Below are 14,567 nucleotides of genomic sequence, written 5' to 3' on the forward strand. Positions count from 1 at the left end.
TTCGCTGCCTCAGAGCTGTGGAAGCTGGGACATTGAATAAATTTAAGACAGAGATAGACCGTTTCTTAACCGATAAGGGTATAAGGGGTTATGGGGAGCGGGCGGGGAAGTGGAGCTGAGTCCATGATCGGATCAGCCATGATCGTATTAAATGGCGGAGCAGGCTCGATGGGCCATATGGCCTACTCCTGCTCCTATTTCTTATGTTCTTATCACTTGGAAAAATATGGGTCAATAAATGAAAGTTGTACGGATTTGTTAAAGGCAAATCATGTTTGATTAACTTGTTTGAATTCTTTGATGAAGTAATGGAGAGGATAGATGAGAGCAGTGTGGTTGGTGATGTGCATATAGACTTTCAAAAGTGCCACAAAAGTGTTCGCAAAATTAAAGGCCATGTCATTAAAGGGACAGTGGCAGTGTGGATTCAATATTGGCCATGGGACAGAAAGCAGCGAGTGATGGTAAATGTAAAACTGGAAATACTCAGCAGGTCAGGCAGCCTCTGTGGAGAGAGAAACAGAGTTAACGTTTCAGGTTATCATAAGAACATAAGAGATAGGAGCAGGAGTAGGCCATACGGCCCCTCGAGCCTGCTCCGCCATTCAGTAAGATCATGGCTGATCCGATCATGGACTCAGCTCTACTTCCCCGCCCGCTCCCCATAACCCTTTACTCCCTGATCGAGAGCAGTGGTGAACGGTTGTTGTTCAGACTGAAGGAAAGTGTACAGTGCTGTTCCCCAGGGGCTGCCTAATTGTGATATATATTAATGACCTGCACTGGGTATACATGGCATCATTTGAAAGTTTGCAGATGACACAAAACCGGAGATGTAGCAAACAATAAGGACGATCATTACAGACTTCAGGAGGACATGGACATAGGAAAAGGAGAGATGCAATTTAACACAGAGCAGTGTGAAGTCAATCATTTAGTCGGAAGAATGAGGAGAGGCATGGCCCAGAAATTCCGTTGTCCCGGGTCCGTACGAAGTTTCTGCAGACCCGGGAAGGCATCGGAAAAGCCGGGTTTCGGCGCACAATGGGAAGACCTCTATCGGAATTTCAAGCCCAAAGTAAACTACGTGCTACAATTTTAAAGGGTACAGGAATAGAGCTGGGGGTATATGTACTCAAATCTTTGAAGGGGACAGCACACGTGGAGAAGGCTGTTACAAAGTGGGGAGGTAGGAGTGTGGGGCTAATTGGTTGGCTTTGTCAGGGAACGGGCACAGGCACGATGGGCCACAGGGCCACCATGAGTGTTGTAGGACTAAAGCTTTGACTGTACACCGTCCCCACCATTTCCCCCATCGTGGGCACTCTTCGCTTAATGTCTGCACAAGGCAGAGATAACCAGAAACGATCCACACGGCTGAAAATATTCAGCTTCCTGTCCATTGTGGGAAGTGTCTGCTGCCTAGCCCAGGGCTAGCTCTCTCCCATCCGACTCAAGACATGTGGACTCAGTCTGGAAGGCCAGTACAGAGAGCGCCGCACTGTGGGAGGGGCAGTACTGAGGGGGCGTTGCACTCTCGGAGAGGCAGTACTGAGGGAGTGCTACACTGTTGGAGGGGCAGTACTGAGGGAGCACCGCACTGTTGGAGGGGCAGTACTGAGGGAGCGCCGCACTGTTGGAGGGGCAGTACTGAGGGAGCGCTGCACTGTGGTAAAGGGTAGTACTGAGGGAGCGTTGCACTGTCGGAGGGGCAGTACTGAGGGAGCGCTGCACTGTGGGAGGGGCGGTACTGAGGGAGAGCCACACTGTCTGAGGGGCAGTACTGAGGGAGTGCCACACTGACGGAGGGGCGGTACTGAGGGAGCGTTCCACTGTCGGAGGGGCAGTACTGAGGGAGCGCTGCACTGTGGGAGGGGCAGTACTGAGGGAGAGCCACACTGTCGGAGGGGCAGTACTGAGGGAGAGCCACACTGTCGGAGAGGCGGTACTGAGGGAGCATTGCACTCTCGGAGGGGCAGTACTAAGGGAGCCCCGCACTGTGGGAGGGGCAGTGCTGAGGGAGTGCTGCACTGTCGGAGGGGCAGTACTGAGGGAGTGCCACACTGTCGGAGGGGCAGTACTGAGGGAGCCCCGCACTGTCAGAGGGGCAGTACTGAGGAAGCACCACACTGTCGGAGGGGCAGTACTGAGGGAGTACTGCACTGTCAGAGGGGCAATACTGAGGGAGCGCCACACTGTCGGAGGGGAAGTACTGAGGTAGTGCGACACTGTCAGAGGGGCACTACTGAGGGAGTGCTGCACTGTCGGAGGGGCAGTACTGAGGGAGCGTTGCACTGTCGGAGGGGCAGTAATGAGGGAGTGCTGCACTGTCGGAGGGCCAGTACTGAGTGAGTACTGCACTGTCGGAGGGGCAGTACTGAGGGAGTGCTGCCCTGTCAGAGGAGCAGTACTGAGGGAGTGCTGCACTGTCAGAGGGGCAATACTGAGGGAGCGCCACACTGTCGGAGGGGCAGAATTAGGTAGTGCGACACTGTCAGAGGGGCACTACTGAGGGAGTGCTGCACTGTCGGAGGGGCAGTACTGAGGGAGCGTTGCACTGTCGGAGGGGCAGTACTGAGGGAGTGCTGCGCTGTCGGAGGGGCAGTACTGAGTGAGTATTGCACTGTCGGAGGGGCAGTACTGAGGGAGTGCTGCACTGTCGGAGGGGCAGTACTGAGGGAGTGCTGCACTTTTGGAAGGGAGTGTCAGCCTGGATTATGTGCTCAAGTCTCTGGCGTGGACCTTGAATGCATGCTCTGACTGAGAGGGGAAAGTGCTACCCACTGGGATAATAGCTGCTCGATCTGACCTGAATGTATCTCATTTATCTCTCTCTCTCTCTCGGCTTTGGAGGTTCCTCTCTCGACCTGAAGGTCCCAGCCACATTTCCCAGTGCCCCTGCCAAGACGTGCCACACACTTTGCGTGACCGATGCGGGAAGACCGGTCAGTGTGATGTGTTGACCCGAGTGAGGAGGAGCATGGTAAGAGTCACTCTGTCAGTGCAGCAAATGGTGACTATGTGAGGTGGTTCAATGTGTGACACCATCGATCAGCAGCAACAAAATACACTCAGCAACAGGGCTGCAAATAGCTGCGTAATTCACACATCATCTTACCCACAATCCTCCAGCCAGCTCTGGATTTTATCAGCAGGACTTCCTGTGGAAACAAACAGGAAACACACAGCTATCAGCGAGAGAAAATAGAGCGACGTGCTTCCTCACTCACTCTCTCTCTCCCCATGTCACTCTCTCCCCCCCACACTCTCTCTCTCCCCGTGTCACTCTCTCCCCGTGTTGCTCTCTCTCTCCCCGTTCACTCTCTCCCCCCGTGTCATGCTCTCTTACTTCGTGTCACTCTGTCTCCCCATGTCACTCTCTCCCTCCACACTCTCTCTCGCCCTGTGTCACTCTCTCTCCCATGTCACTCTCTCTCCCCCCGCTCACTCTCTCTCTTCCCGTGCCACTCACTCTCTCCCTGTGTCGCTCTTTCTCCCCGTGTCACTCTCTCTCTCCCCGAGTCACTCTCTCTTGCCCCACTCACTTTCTCTCCGTGTCACTCACTCTCTCCCCATGTCACTCTCTCTCCCCGTGCCATTCTCTCTCTCCGTACCACTCTCTCCCCCGTATCACTCTCTCCCCCTCCGCTCACTCTCTCTCCCTGCGCTCACTCACTCGCCCCGTGTCACTCTCTCTCCCTCCGCTCACTCTCTCTCTCCCCGTGTCACTCTCTCTCCTCTCATGTCACTCTCGCTCCCTGTGTCACTCTCTCTTACCCGCGTCACTCTCTCTCTCCCCGTGTCACTCTCTCACCCCCCATGTCACTCTCTCTCTCTCCCCATGTCACTCTTGCTCCCTGTGTCACTCTCTCCCCCCCGTGTCACTCTCTCTTGCCCCACTCACTTTCTCTCCGTGTCACTCACTCTCTCCCCATGTCACTCTCTCTCCCCGTGCCATTCTCTCTCTCCGTACCACTCTCTCCCCCGTGTCACTCTCTCCCCCTCCGCTCACTCTCTCTCCCTGCGCTCACTCACTCGCCCCGTGTCACTCTCTCTCCCTCCGCTCACTCTCTCTCTCCCCGTGTCACTCTCTCTCCTCTCATGTCACTCTCGCTCCCCGTGTCACTCTCTCTTACCCGCGTCACTCTCTCTCTCCCCGTGTCACTCTCTCACCCCCCATGTCACTCTCTCTCTCTCCCCATGTCACTCTTGCTCCCTGTGTCACTCTCTCCCCCCCCGATCACTCTCTCCCCCGTCTCACTTTCCCGCCGCTCACTCTCTCACCCCATGTCACTCTCTCTCCTCCCATGTCACTCACTCCCCCATGTCACTCTCTCTCTCCCCATGTCACTCTCTCCCTCCCCGCTCACTCTCTATCCCCCGTGTTACTCTCTCTCCCTCCGCTCACTCTCTCTCCTCCGTGTCACTCTCTCTCCCTCCACTCACTGTCTCTCCTCCCGTGTCACTCTCTCCCCCCGTGTCACTCTCTCTCTCCCCGTGTCACTCTCTCTCTCCCCGTGTCACTCTCTCTCTCCCCGTGTCACTCTCTCCCCCCGCTCACTTTCTCTCCCCGTGTCACTCTAACTCTCTCCCTGTATCACTCTCTCCCCCCCGTGTCACTCTCTCTCTCCCCGTGTCATTCTCTGTCCCCTTGCTCACTCTCCCCCCCGTGTCACACTCGCTATCCGTGTCACTCTCTCCCTCTGCTCACTCTCTCTCCCCCCGTGTCACTCTCTCTCTCCCCATGTCACTCTCTCTCTCCCCGTGTCACTCTCTCTCTCCCCTTGTCACTCTCTCTCTCCCCGTGTCACTCTCTCCCCCCGCTCACTTTCTCTCCCCGTGTCACTCTAACTCTCTCCCTATATCACTCTCTCCCCCCCCGTGTCACTCTCTCTCTCCCCGTGTCATTCTCTGTCCCCTTGCTCACTCTCCCCTCCATGTCACTCTCTCTCCCCATGTCACTCTCTCCCCCCACTCTCTCTCTCTCCCCGTGTCATTCTCTCCCCTCCCGTGTCACTCTCTCCCCATGTCACTGTCTCTCCCCCCTCTCACTCTCCCCCCCAGCCCCCGTGTCACTCTCTCTCTGCCCGTGTCACTCTCTCTCCCCCCACTCACTCTCTCTCCCCATGTCACTCTCTCGCTCTCTCCTTGTGTCACTCTCTCTCCCCCCGTGTCGCTCTCTCCCCCCGTGTCGCTCTCTCTCCCCCCGTGTCATACTCTCTCCCCACTCACTCTCACATTCCCCATGTCAGTCTCTCTCTCCCCATATCACTCCCTCTCTCCCCACTCACTCTGTCTCTCCCCGTTCACTCTCCCCATGTAACTCTCGCTCCCCCCACTCACTCTCTCTCCCCGTGTCACTCCCGCTCCCCGTGTCACTCACTCTCTCCCCACTCTTTCTCTCCCCGCTCACTCTCTCACCATGTCACTCTCTCTCCACATGTCACTTTCTCTCCCCATGTCACTCTCTCTCCCCCCGCTCACTCTCTCACCCCATGTCACTCTCCCCCTGTCACTCTCCCCGTGTCACTCTTCTCGTTCACTCTCCCCATGTCATTCTCCCCATGTCGCTCCCAATCTCACGTGTCATGTAACAGTTAGGGCTCAGTGTGAGATTGACAAATCCCAAATAAACTGCTCAATTTTCACAAGTATTAGCTTGCAGTTGTGGGAATAAATGATTTTACTATCACAACGGATGCAGAACATTGTGCTGGGGGAGGGGGGGATCCAGAAGTTGCCTTCTGGTACGTCCTTACTAAAGAGTATAAATGCACACGAGGCCCATGCTTGAGAGAAGGTCAGTCTGTGACCTGTCCTTTACTCCTTAGCACTCAAGTGATGGAAGTGGGTGGAGGTTCCCCTTTTATATCTGAAGGTCCAGGTTAGCAGTGTCTCCCACAAGTTCACCACCTAGTGGTCATTCTTCACACAGTGTACAACTTAGGTCAGATTATACATGGGTTACAATGCTGGTTGAATACAGGTCATCACCTCCCCCCAAAGTCTTATTGGGATCACAGGTTGAGTCTCTCTGGTGGTTTACGCTCCCTTGTAGAGCGCCTGAAATTGGGCTCCGATTGTTGGGCGCTGGCCTAAGTGTCTGCTGTTTGCAGTGCCTCAGGCCTATCCAGACTGCCCACAGTGACTGGGCTCTTCTCCCTTTCGTTCCTGTGTTCGGTCACCTGTGGTGGAGTGAACTCTACATCGTGTTCTTCCTCTGCTTCTTCTATGGGGTTGCTGAACCTCCTTTTTGTTTGATCCACATATTTGTGGCAGATTTGTCCATTGGTAAGTTGAAATACCAGAATCCTATTTCCCTCTTTGGCAATCACAGTGCCTGCAAGCCATTTGGGCCCTGCAGCGTAGTTGAGGACAAAAACAGAGTCATTTACATCAATACATCGTGCCCTCGCATTCCTGTCATGGTAGTCATATTGTGACTGGCGCCTGCTCTCGACAATTTCTTTCATGGTGGGGTGTATAAGGGATAACCGGGTTTTGAGCGTTCTTTTCATTAGCAGCTATGCGGGTGGAACCCCTGTGAGCGAGTGTGGTCAGGATCTGTAGGCCAACAGGAGGCGTGATAATTATTTGCACTGCTCGTTCTGCCTGGCCGTTTGAGGCCAGCTTGAATGGTGCCGTTCTGACATGGTTCATTCCATTGCCTGTCATGAAGTCCTGGAATTCAATGCTTGTGAAGCATGGACCGTTGTCGCTGACCAAGATGTCTGGTAGACCGTGGGCGGCGAACATTGCCCGTAGACTTTCTACCGTGGAAGAGGATGTGCTTGAATTTAAAATGTCACACTCGATCCATTTGGAGTAGGCGTCTACTACAACCAAAAACATTTTTCCCATGAAAGGACCTGCGTAGTCCACATGGATGCGTGACCAAGGCTTGGCGGGCCAGGATCAGGGGCTAAGGGGAGCTTCCCTGGGCGCATTGCCTAGCTGGGCACATGTGTTGCACCTGCGAACACAAAGTTCCAGATCTGCATCTATCCCTGGCCACCAAACATGTGACCTGGCAATTGCATTCATCATGACAATGCCCGGGTGCTCATTGTGGAGTTCTCTGATGAACACCTCTCTGCCCATCTGGGGCATGACTACGCGGTTTCCCCACAGTAGGCAATCGGCCTGAATCGAGAGTTCATCCCTGCGCCTGTGAAATGGTTTAAATTCCTCAGGGCATGCCCTGTACGTGGCTGCCCATCCCCATTCAGGACACATTTCTTGACTAGAGACAATAGCAGGTCTCTATTTGTCCAGACTTTAATCTGATGGGCTGTCACTGGTGAGCCTTCGCTTCCGAAAGCTTCAGCAGCCATGACCATCTCAGCAGCATGCTCGGTAGCCCCCTCAGTGGTGGCTAGTGGGAGCCTGCTGAGTGCATCGGCGCAGTTTTCGGTGCCCAGTCTGTGCCGAATTGTGTAGTCATAGGTGGCTAATGTGAGTGCCCACCTCTGTATGCGGGCCGATGCGTTTGCATTTATGGCCTTGTTGTCGGCCAAAAGGGACGTTAGGGGTTTGTGATCTGTCTCCAGCTCAAATTTCCTGCCAAACATGTACTGGTGCATTTTCTTTACCGCATATACACATGCGAGCACCTCCTTTTCTACTATCCCGTAGCCCCTTTCTGCCTGGGACAGACTTCTGGAGGCAAAAGCTACTGGCTGTAACTGACCCTTGGCATTGACATGCTGCAACACACACCCGACACCATAGGACGACGCATCGCACGTTAACACAAGTTTCTTACATGGGTCATTTAGCGTTAACAGATTGTTGGAACATAACAAATTGGGTTGTCTATTAAAAGCCCTTTCCTGGCTGTCCCCCCAGACCCATTCGTGACCTTTGCATAGGAGCAGATGTAGCGGTTCTGGCAGCATGCTCAATTTGGGAAGAAAGTTACCAAAATAGTTCAGGAGCCCCAGGAACGTACGCAGCTCCGTCGTGTTACGGGGTCTGGGTGCTCTCTAGATCGCTTCCGTCTTGGACCCAGTAGGGCTGATCCCATCTGCTGCTACCCTCATCCCCAGGAATTCCTCATTGGAGCTAGGAAGACGCACTTCGCCTTTTTCAGTCGCAGCCCTACCCGGCCCAGTCTGCGTAGCACCTCCAGGTTGTGGAGGTGTTCTTCAGTATCGTAACCCGTGATGAGGATGTCATCTTGAAAAACTACCGTCCCTGGAATCGACTTGAGGAGGCTTTCCATATTTCGTTGAAAGATCGCGGCGGCCGAGCGAATCCCGAACGGACATCTGTTGTACTCAAACAACCCCTTGTGTGTCGTGATGGTGGTCAGCTTCTTCGACTCACTCGCCAGCTCCTGGGTCATGTAATCTGAGGTCAGGTCCAATTTTGAAAAAAGTTTGCCACCGGATAGCGTCGCAAAGAGGTCCTCCGCTCTCGGTAGCGGGTACTGGTCTTGGAGTGACACCCGATTGATGGTGGCCTTGTAATCACCACATATCCTGACCGAACCAAATGCGTCAAATTTGTCCAGGACCTGTGAGCATGATACTCGCTCCACAGAGGAAATTGCAATGACATCACCCCATTTCCAGTTCATGACAGCAAGCCAACTCCTCCCCAGTAGTGCGGGACCATCCCCCGGGACAACCCAGAGTGGCAACATGTTCTCTGAATCTTTGTGGGTCACGACTACCGTGATCTCCTTTGTGTATGTCCGTAGCTGTGCGTCAATCGGCGATAATTTTGGTCTCCTAGCCTTGGACACCCACAACTTTTCGAACTGTTTGATACCCATCAGGGACTGGCTGGCACCCGTGTCTAGCTCCATTGATACTGGGATGCCATTGAGGAGCACTTTCATCATTATCGGTGGCGTCCTGGTGTATGAACTGTATACATGCTCCACATGAACTCACTGAACTTCAGCTTCCAGTGATTTCCCCCAGCGTTCATTTCTGCAATTTCTGCAAGTATTTTGCTCATCTCTGCAAACTCCAGCTGAGTGTGTGCCTCCACGCCTCCAACATGAGCTGCTGTTGGAAACAAAAGGTCCCTTGCCAGTCGATCGTCCCTGATTGCCCCTGTGATTGTCCTTGAGTGCGCCATGAACAGGTGTTGATGGCCCCATTACTGGCCGCATTGTCCCTTGCAATGGCGTGAATCGCCGTTCAGCTTGCCATTGTCTCTGTCGAAGTCCTCCTCTGGGTTCGACTACATGTTAGGGCATGCCCAATTGCCCTTGTCTGCCTGGAGAACTGTGTGCTGCTTTAACAATGTTGAATCTCTGTCCCAACCATTCCTTAACACAGTACCTCTCGTCTGTTCTGCTGATGGCCATGCTCGCGTGGTTTAAATCCCAGTTTCTCGTCGCCATTGATACGTCCTTACTATACAGTATAAATGCACACGAGGCCCATGCTTGAGAGAAGGTCAGTCTGTGACCTGTCCTTTACTCCTTAGCACTCAAATGATGGAAGTGGGTGGAGGTTCCCCTTTTATATGTGAAGGTCCAGGTTAGGAGTGTCTCCCACAAGTTCACCACCTAGTGGTCATTGTTCTCACAGTGTACAACTTCGGTCAGATTATACATGGGTTACAATGCTGGTTGAATACATGACACCGTCCATATTGGGAGCAGACATCGCTTTGGAAAGGATTGGGGACTCATCAGGAGCTAGCAAAAAGAATAAAGAGCAGGAGCTCAAAGGTGGTAATCTCGGGATGACTCCCAGTGCCATGTGCTCGTGAGTACAGAAACAGGATGATTGTGTATGTGAATGTGTGGCTGGAGGAGTGGTGCCGGAGGGAGAGCTTCCAACTCCTGGGACATTGGGACCAGTTCTGGAGCAGGAGGGACCTGGTGAAGATGGACGGTTTGCCCCTGAATAGGGCAGGGACCAATCCTGGTCGGGAGGTAACGTGCGGTGGGGCAGGGTTTAAACTAACTGGGTAGTGGGGATGCACCAGGAAGTAGCAGCAGAATGCAGAGCCAATCAGGGCCAAACTGCAACAGAACAAAGATTTACAAACAGCACATTTCAAGAAGGAGTTAAAAACTTGAAGAAAGGACATATAATTGGCAAATGAATTTCAGCACATAAATGTGAGGAATTACTTGGAAAGTGAGCATTTAAATAGGGTAGAGGTGCAAACAGATGCTGGCGTATAAGTACACAAATCGCTAAAAGTAGCGACGCAGCTTAATGCCATAAAAAGCAAACAAAGTACGAGGGTTTATTTTGAGAGGGATAGAATTTAAAAGAAGAGAATTTACGCTAAAACTTTATTGAACCTTGGTTAGACCACACTTGGAGTACAGTGCACAGTTCTGGTCACCATATTATAAAAAGGACATAAAAGTACAGGTGAGGGTGCAAAAAGATAATGTTAATTTTCAACACCGAAAGCTCTGATTGGTGCCCTTCGATAATGAGACAACAGACAGTTTCTCTGGAATATGTAATTCGACCCGCCCTGCCCACGTAATCAGTTACTTTGCAAAGTGTAATGTGACCAATCCGACTGCCGACTCCAGACACAACACAGCTCACGAGGAACAGATAGGCCTCACTCTCACGGGTAAAGACTTCTCCCATCTCTCCGCGAAAGTACTCGACCTCCTCACCCAACCCAAGTTACAGACCCCCCCCCCACTTACTGCCGCCCCACTTACTAACCCCTCCCACACTTACTGACCGCCCCACTTACTGACCCCTCACCCACTTACTGACCCCCCCACATACTGACCCCTCCCACACTTACTGACCCCTCCACTTAAGGACCCCTCCCCCACTTACTGACCCCACCCACTTACTGACCCCTCCCTCACTTACTGACCCCTCACCCACTTACTGACCCTACCCACTTACTGACCCGCCCACTTATTGACCCCCCCACATATTGACCTCTCCCCCACTAACTGACCCTCCCCACCCACTTACTGACCCCCCCACTTACTGACCCCCCACTTATTGACCCCCCCACCCACTTACTGACCCCACCCACTTACTGCCCCACTACTTACTGACACTCCGCCACTTACTTTTCCCCCCCACTTACTGATCCCCCCCACCCACTGACTGACCTCCCACTTACTGACACTCCGCCACTTACTGACCCCTCCCCACTTACTGACCCCCCACTTACTGACCCTCCGCCACTTACTGACCCCTCCCCCACTTACTGACCGCCCACTTACTGACCCTCCGCCAATTACTGACCCCTCCCCCACTTACTGACCCCCCACTTACTGACTCCTCCCCCACTTACTGACCCCACCCACTTACTGACCCCCCCACCCACTTACTGACCCCCCACTTACTGACCCCTCCTACACTTACTGACCCCCACCCACTTACTGACCCTCCCCCCGCTTACTAACCCCCAACCAACTTACTGATCCCCCACCCACTTACTAACGCCAACCACTTACTGACCTTCACCCACTTACGGACCGGTCCCCCACTTAGTGACCCCACCCACTTACTGACCCTCCCCCACATACTGACCACTCCCCCACTTACTGACCCACCCCCAGCCACTTACTGACCCCCCCAGCCACTTACTGACCCCTCCCCCACTTACTGACCCTCCACCACATACTGACCCCTCCCCCACTTACTGACCCCCACCAGCCACTTACTGACCCTCCGCCACTTACTGTCCCCCCCCCCACTTACTGAACCCACACCCACTTACTGACCCCCCATTTACTGCCCCCCCACTTACTGACCCCTCCCCCACTTACTGACCCACCCCAGCCACTTACTGACCCCTCCCCCATTTACTGAACCCACCAGCCACTTACTGACCCTCCGGCACTTACTGTCCCCCCCCACTTACTGACCCCCCACCCATTTACTGACCCCCCACCCACTTACTGACCCCGCACTTACTGACCCCTCCCCCACTTACTGACCCCCCACCCACTTACTGACTCCCCCACCCACTTACTGGCCCCACCCACATACTGACCCCACCCAATTACTGACGCCTCCCCCACTTACTGGCCCCTCCTCCACTGACTGACCCCCACCCCCCACTTACTGACCTCCCACCCACTTACTGACAACACCCACTTATTGACCCCCACCCACTTACTGACCCCCACCCACTTACTGACCCCTCCCCACTTACTGACCCCACCCACTTACTGACCCTCCCCCACATATTAACCCCTCCCCACTTACTGACCACCCCAAACAATTACTGACCCCTCCCCCACTTACTGACCCCACCCACTTACTGACCCCTCCCCTACTTACTGACCCCACCCACTTACTGCCCGCCTACTTACTGACCCTCCGCCACTTACTGTTCCCCCCACTAACTGACCCCCCCCACCCAATTACTGACCCCCCACTTACTGACCCTCTGCCATTTACTGACCCCTCCCCCACATACTGACCACTCCCCCACATACTGACCCCCACCAGCCACTTACTGACCCTCTGCCACTTACTGTCACCCCCCACTTACTGACTCCCCCACCCACTTAGTGACCCCACCCACTTACTGACCCCTCCCCCACTTACTGGCCCCTCCTCCATTTACTGACCCCACCCTCTTACTGACCCCACCCACTTACTGACCCCTCCCCCACTTACTGACCCCCACCCCCCGCTTACTGACCTCCCACCCACTTATTGACCCCACTCACTTACTGACCCCACCCACTTACTGACCCCCACCCACTTACTGTTCCCTACCTACTTACTGACCACACCCACTTACTGAACCTCCCCCACATATTAACCCCTCCCCATTTACTGACCCCCCCAACCACTTACTGACCCCTCCCCCACTTACTGACCCCACCCACTTACTGACCCCTCCCCCACTTACTGACCCCACCCACTTACTGCCCCCCTACTTAGTGACCCTCCGCCACTTACTCTTCCCCCCCACTTACTGACCCCCCCCACATGCATACTGACCCCCACATACTGACCCTCCGCCACTTACTGACCCCATCCCCAATTACTGAATCCCCACTTACTGACCCTCCGCCACTTACTGACCCCTCCCCACTTACTGACCCCACCCACTTACTGACCCTCCGCCACTTACTGACCACTCCCCCACTTACTGACCCCCCCACCCACTTACTAACCCCCCACTTACTGACCCCTCCCCCACTTACTGACCCCCCACCCACTTACTGACAACACCCACTTATTGACCCCCACCCACTTACTGACCCCCACCCACTTACTGACCCCTCCCCACTTACTGACCCCACCCACTTACTGACCCTCCCCCACATATTAACCCCTCCCCACTTACTGACCACCCCAAACAATTACTGACCCCTCCCCCACTTACTGACCCCACCCACTTACTGACCCCTCCCCTACTTACTGACCCCACCCACTTACTGCCCGCCTACTTACTGACCCTCCGCCACTTACTGTTCCCCCCACTAACTGACCCCCCCCACCCAATTACTGACCCCCCACTTACTGACCCTCTGCCATTTACTGACCCCTCCCCCACATACTGACCACTCCCCCACATACTGACCCCCACCAGCCACTTACTGACCCTCTGCCACTTACTGTCACCCCCCACTTACTGACTCCCCCACCCACTTAGTGACCTCACCCACTTACTGACCCCTCCCCCACTTACTGGCCCCTCCTCCATTTACTGACCCCACCCTCTTACTGACCCCACCCACTTACTGACCCCTCCCCCACTTACTGACCCCCACCCCCCGCTTACTGACCTCCCACCCACTTATTGACCCCACTCACTTACTGACCCCACCCAATTACTGACCCCCACCCACTTACTGTTCCCTACCTACTTACTGACCACACCCACTTACTGAACCTCCCCCACATATTAACCCCTCCCCATTTACTGACCCCCCCAACCACTTACTGACCCCTCCCCCACTTACTGACCCCACCCACTTACTGACCCCTCCCCCACTTACTGACCCCACCCACTTACTGCCCCCCTACTTAGTGACCCTCCGCCACTTACTCTTCCCCCCCACTTACTGACCCCCCCCACATGCATACTGACCCCCACATACTGACCCTCCGCCACTTACTGACCCCATCCCCAATTACTGAATCCCCACTTACTGACCCTCCGCCACTTACTGACCCCTCCCCACTTACTGACCCCACCCACTTACTGACCCTCCGCCACTTACTGACCACTCCCCCACTTACTGACCCCCCCACCCACTTACTAACCCCCCACTTACTGACCCCTCCCCCACTTACTGACCCCCCACCCACTTACTGACCCTCCCCCCACTAACTAACCCCCCACCCACTTACTGATCCCCCACCCACTTACTAACCCCACCCACTTACTGACCTTCACCCACTTACGGACCCGTCCCCCACTTACTGACCCCACCCACTTACTGAACCTCCCCCACATACTGACCCCTCCCCCAATTACTGACCCAACCCCAGCCACTTACTGACCCCTCCCCCAATTACTGACCCCACCCACATACTGACCCTCCCCCACATACTGACCCCTCCCCCACTTACTGACCCACCCCCAGCCGCTTACTGACCCCCACCAGCCACTTACTGACTCCTCCCCCACTTACTGAC

At 54.5% G+C, this 14,567-nt stretch overlaps 1 protein-coding gene across 3 annotated transcripts in view; it reads right to left on the bottom strand.

Moving 5' to 3' along the window:
- tespa1 (thymocyte expressed, positive selection associated 1) overlaps positions 1 to 14,567 on the bottom strand; it is a 235,133-nt gene that overhangs the window by 129,835 nt on the left and 90,731 nt on the right. For all 3 annotated transcript variants that reach the window (XM_070894212.1, XM_070894214.1, XM_070894211.1), the window contains exon 4: positions 3,119 to 3,161. In XM_070894212.1, coding sequence (XP_070750313.1) covers positions 3,119 to 3,161 — 43 coding nt within the window. The remainder of the gene's footprint in view (positions 1 to 3,118; positions 3,162 to 14,567) is intronic.

This window comes from Pristiophorus japonicus, chromosome 11 (assembly GCF_044704955.1).
Source record: "Pristiophorus japonicus isolate sPriJap1 chromosome 11, sPriJap1.hap1, whole genome shotgun sequence".
NCBI classification, from domain to species: Eukaryota; Metazoa; Chordata; class Chondrichthyes; family Pristiophoridae; genus Pristiophorus; species Pristiophorus japonicus.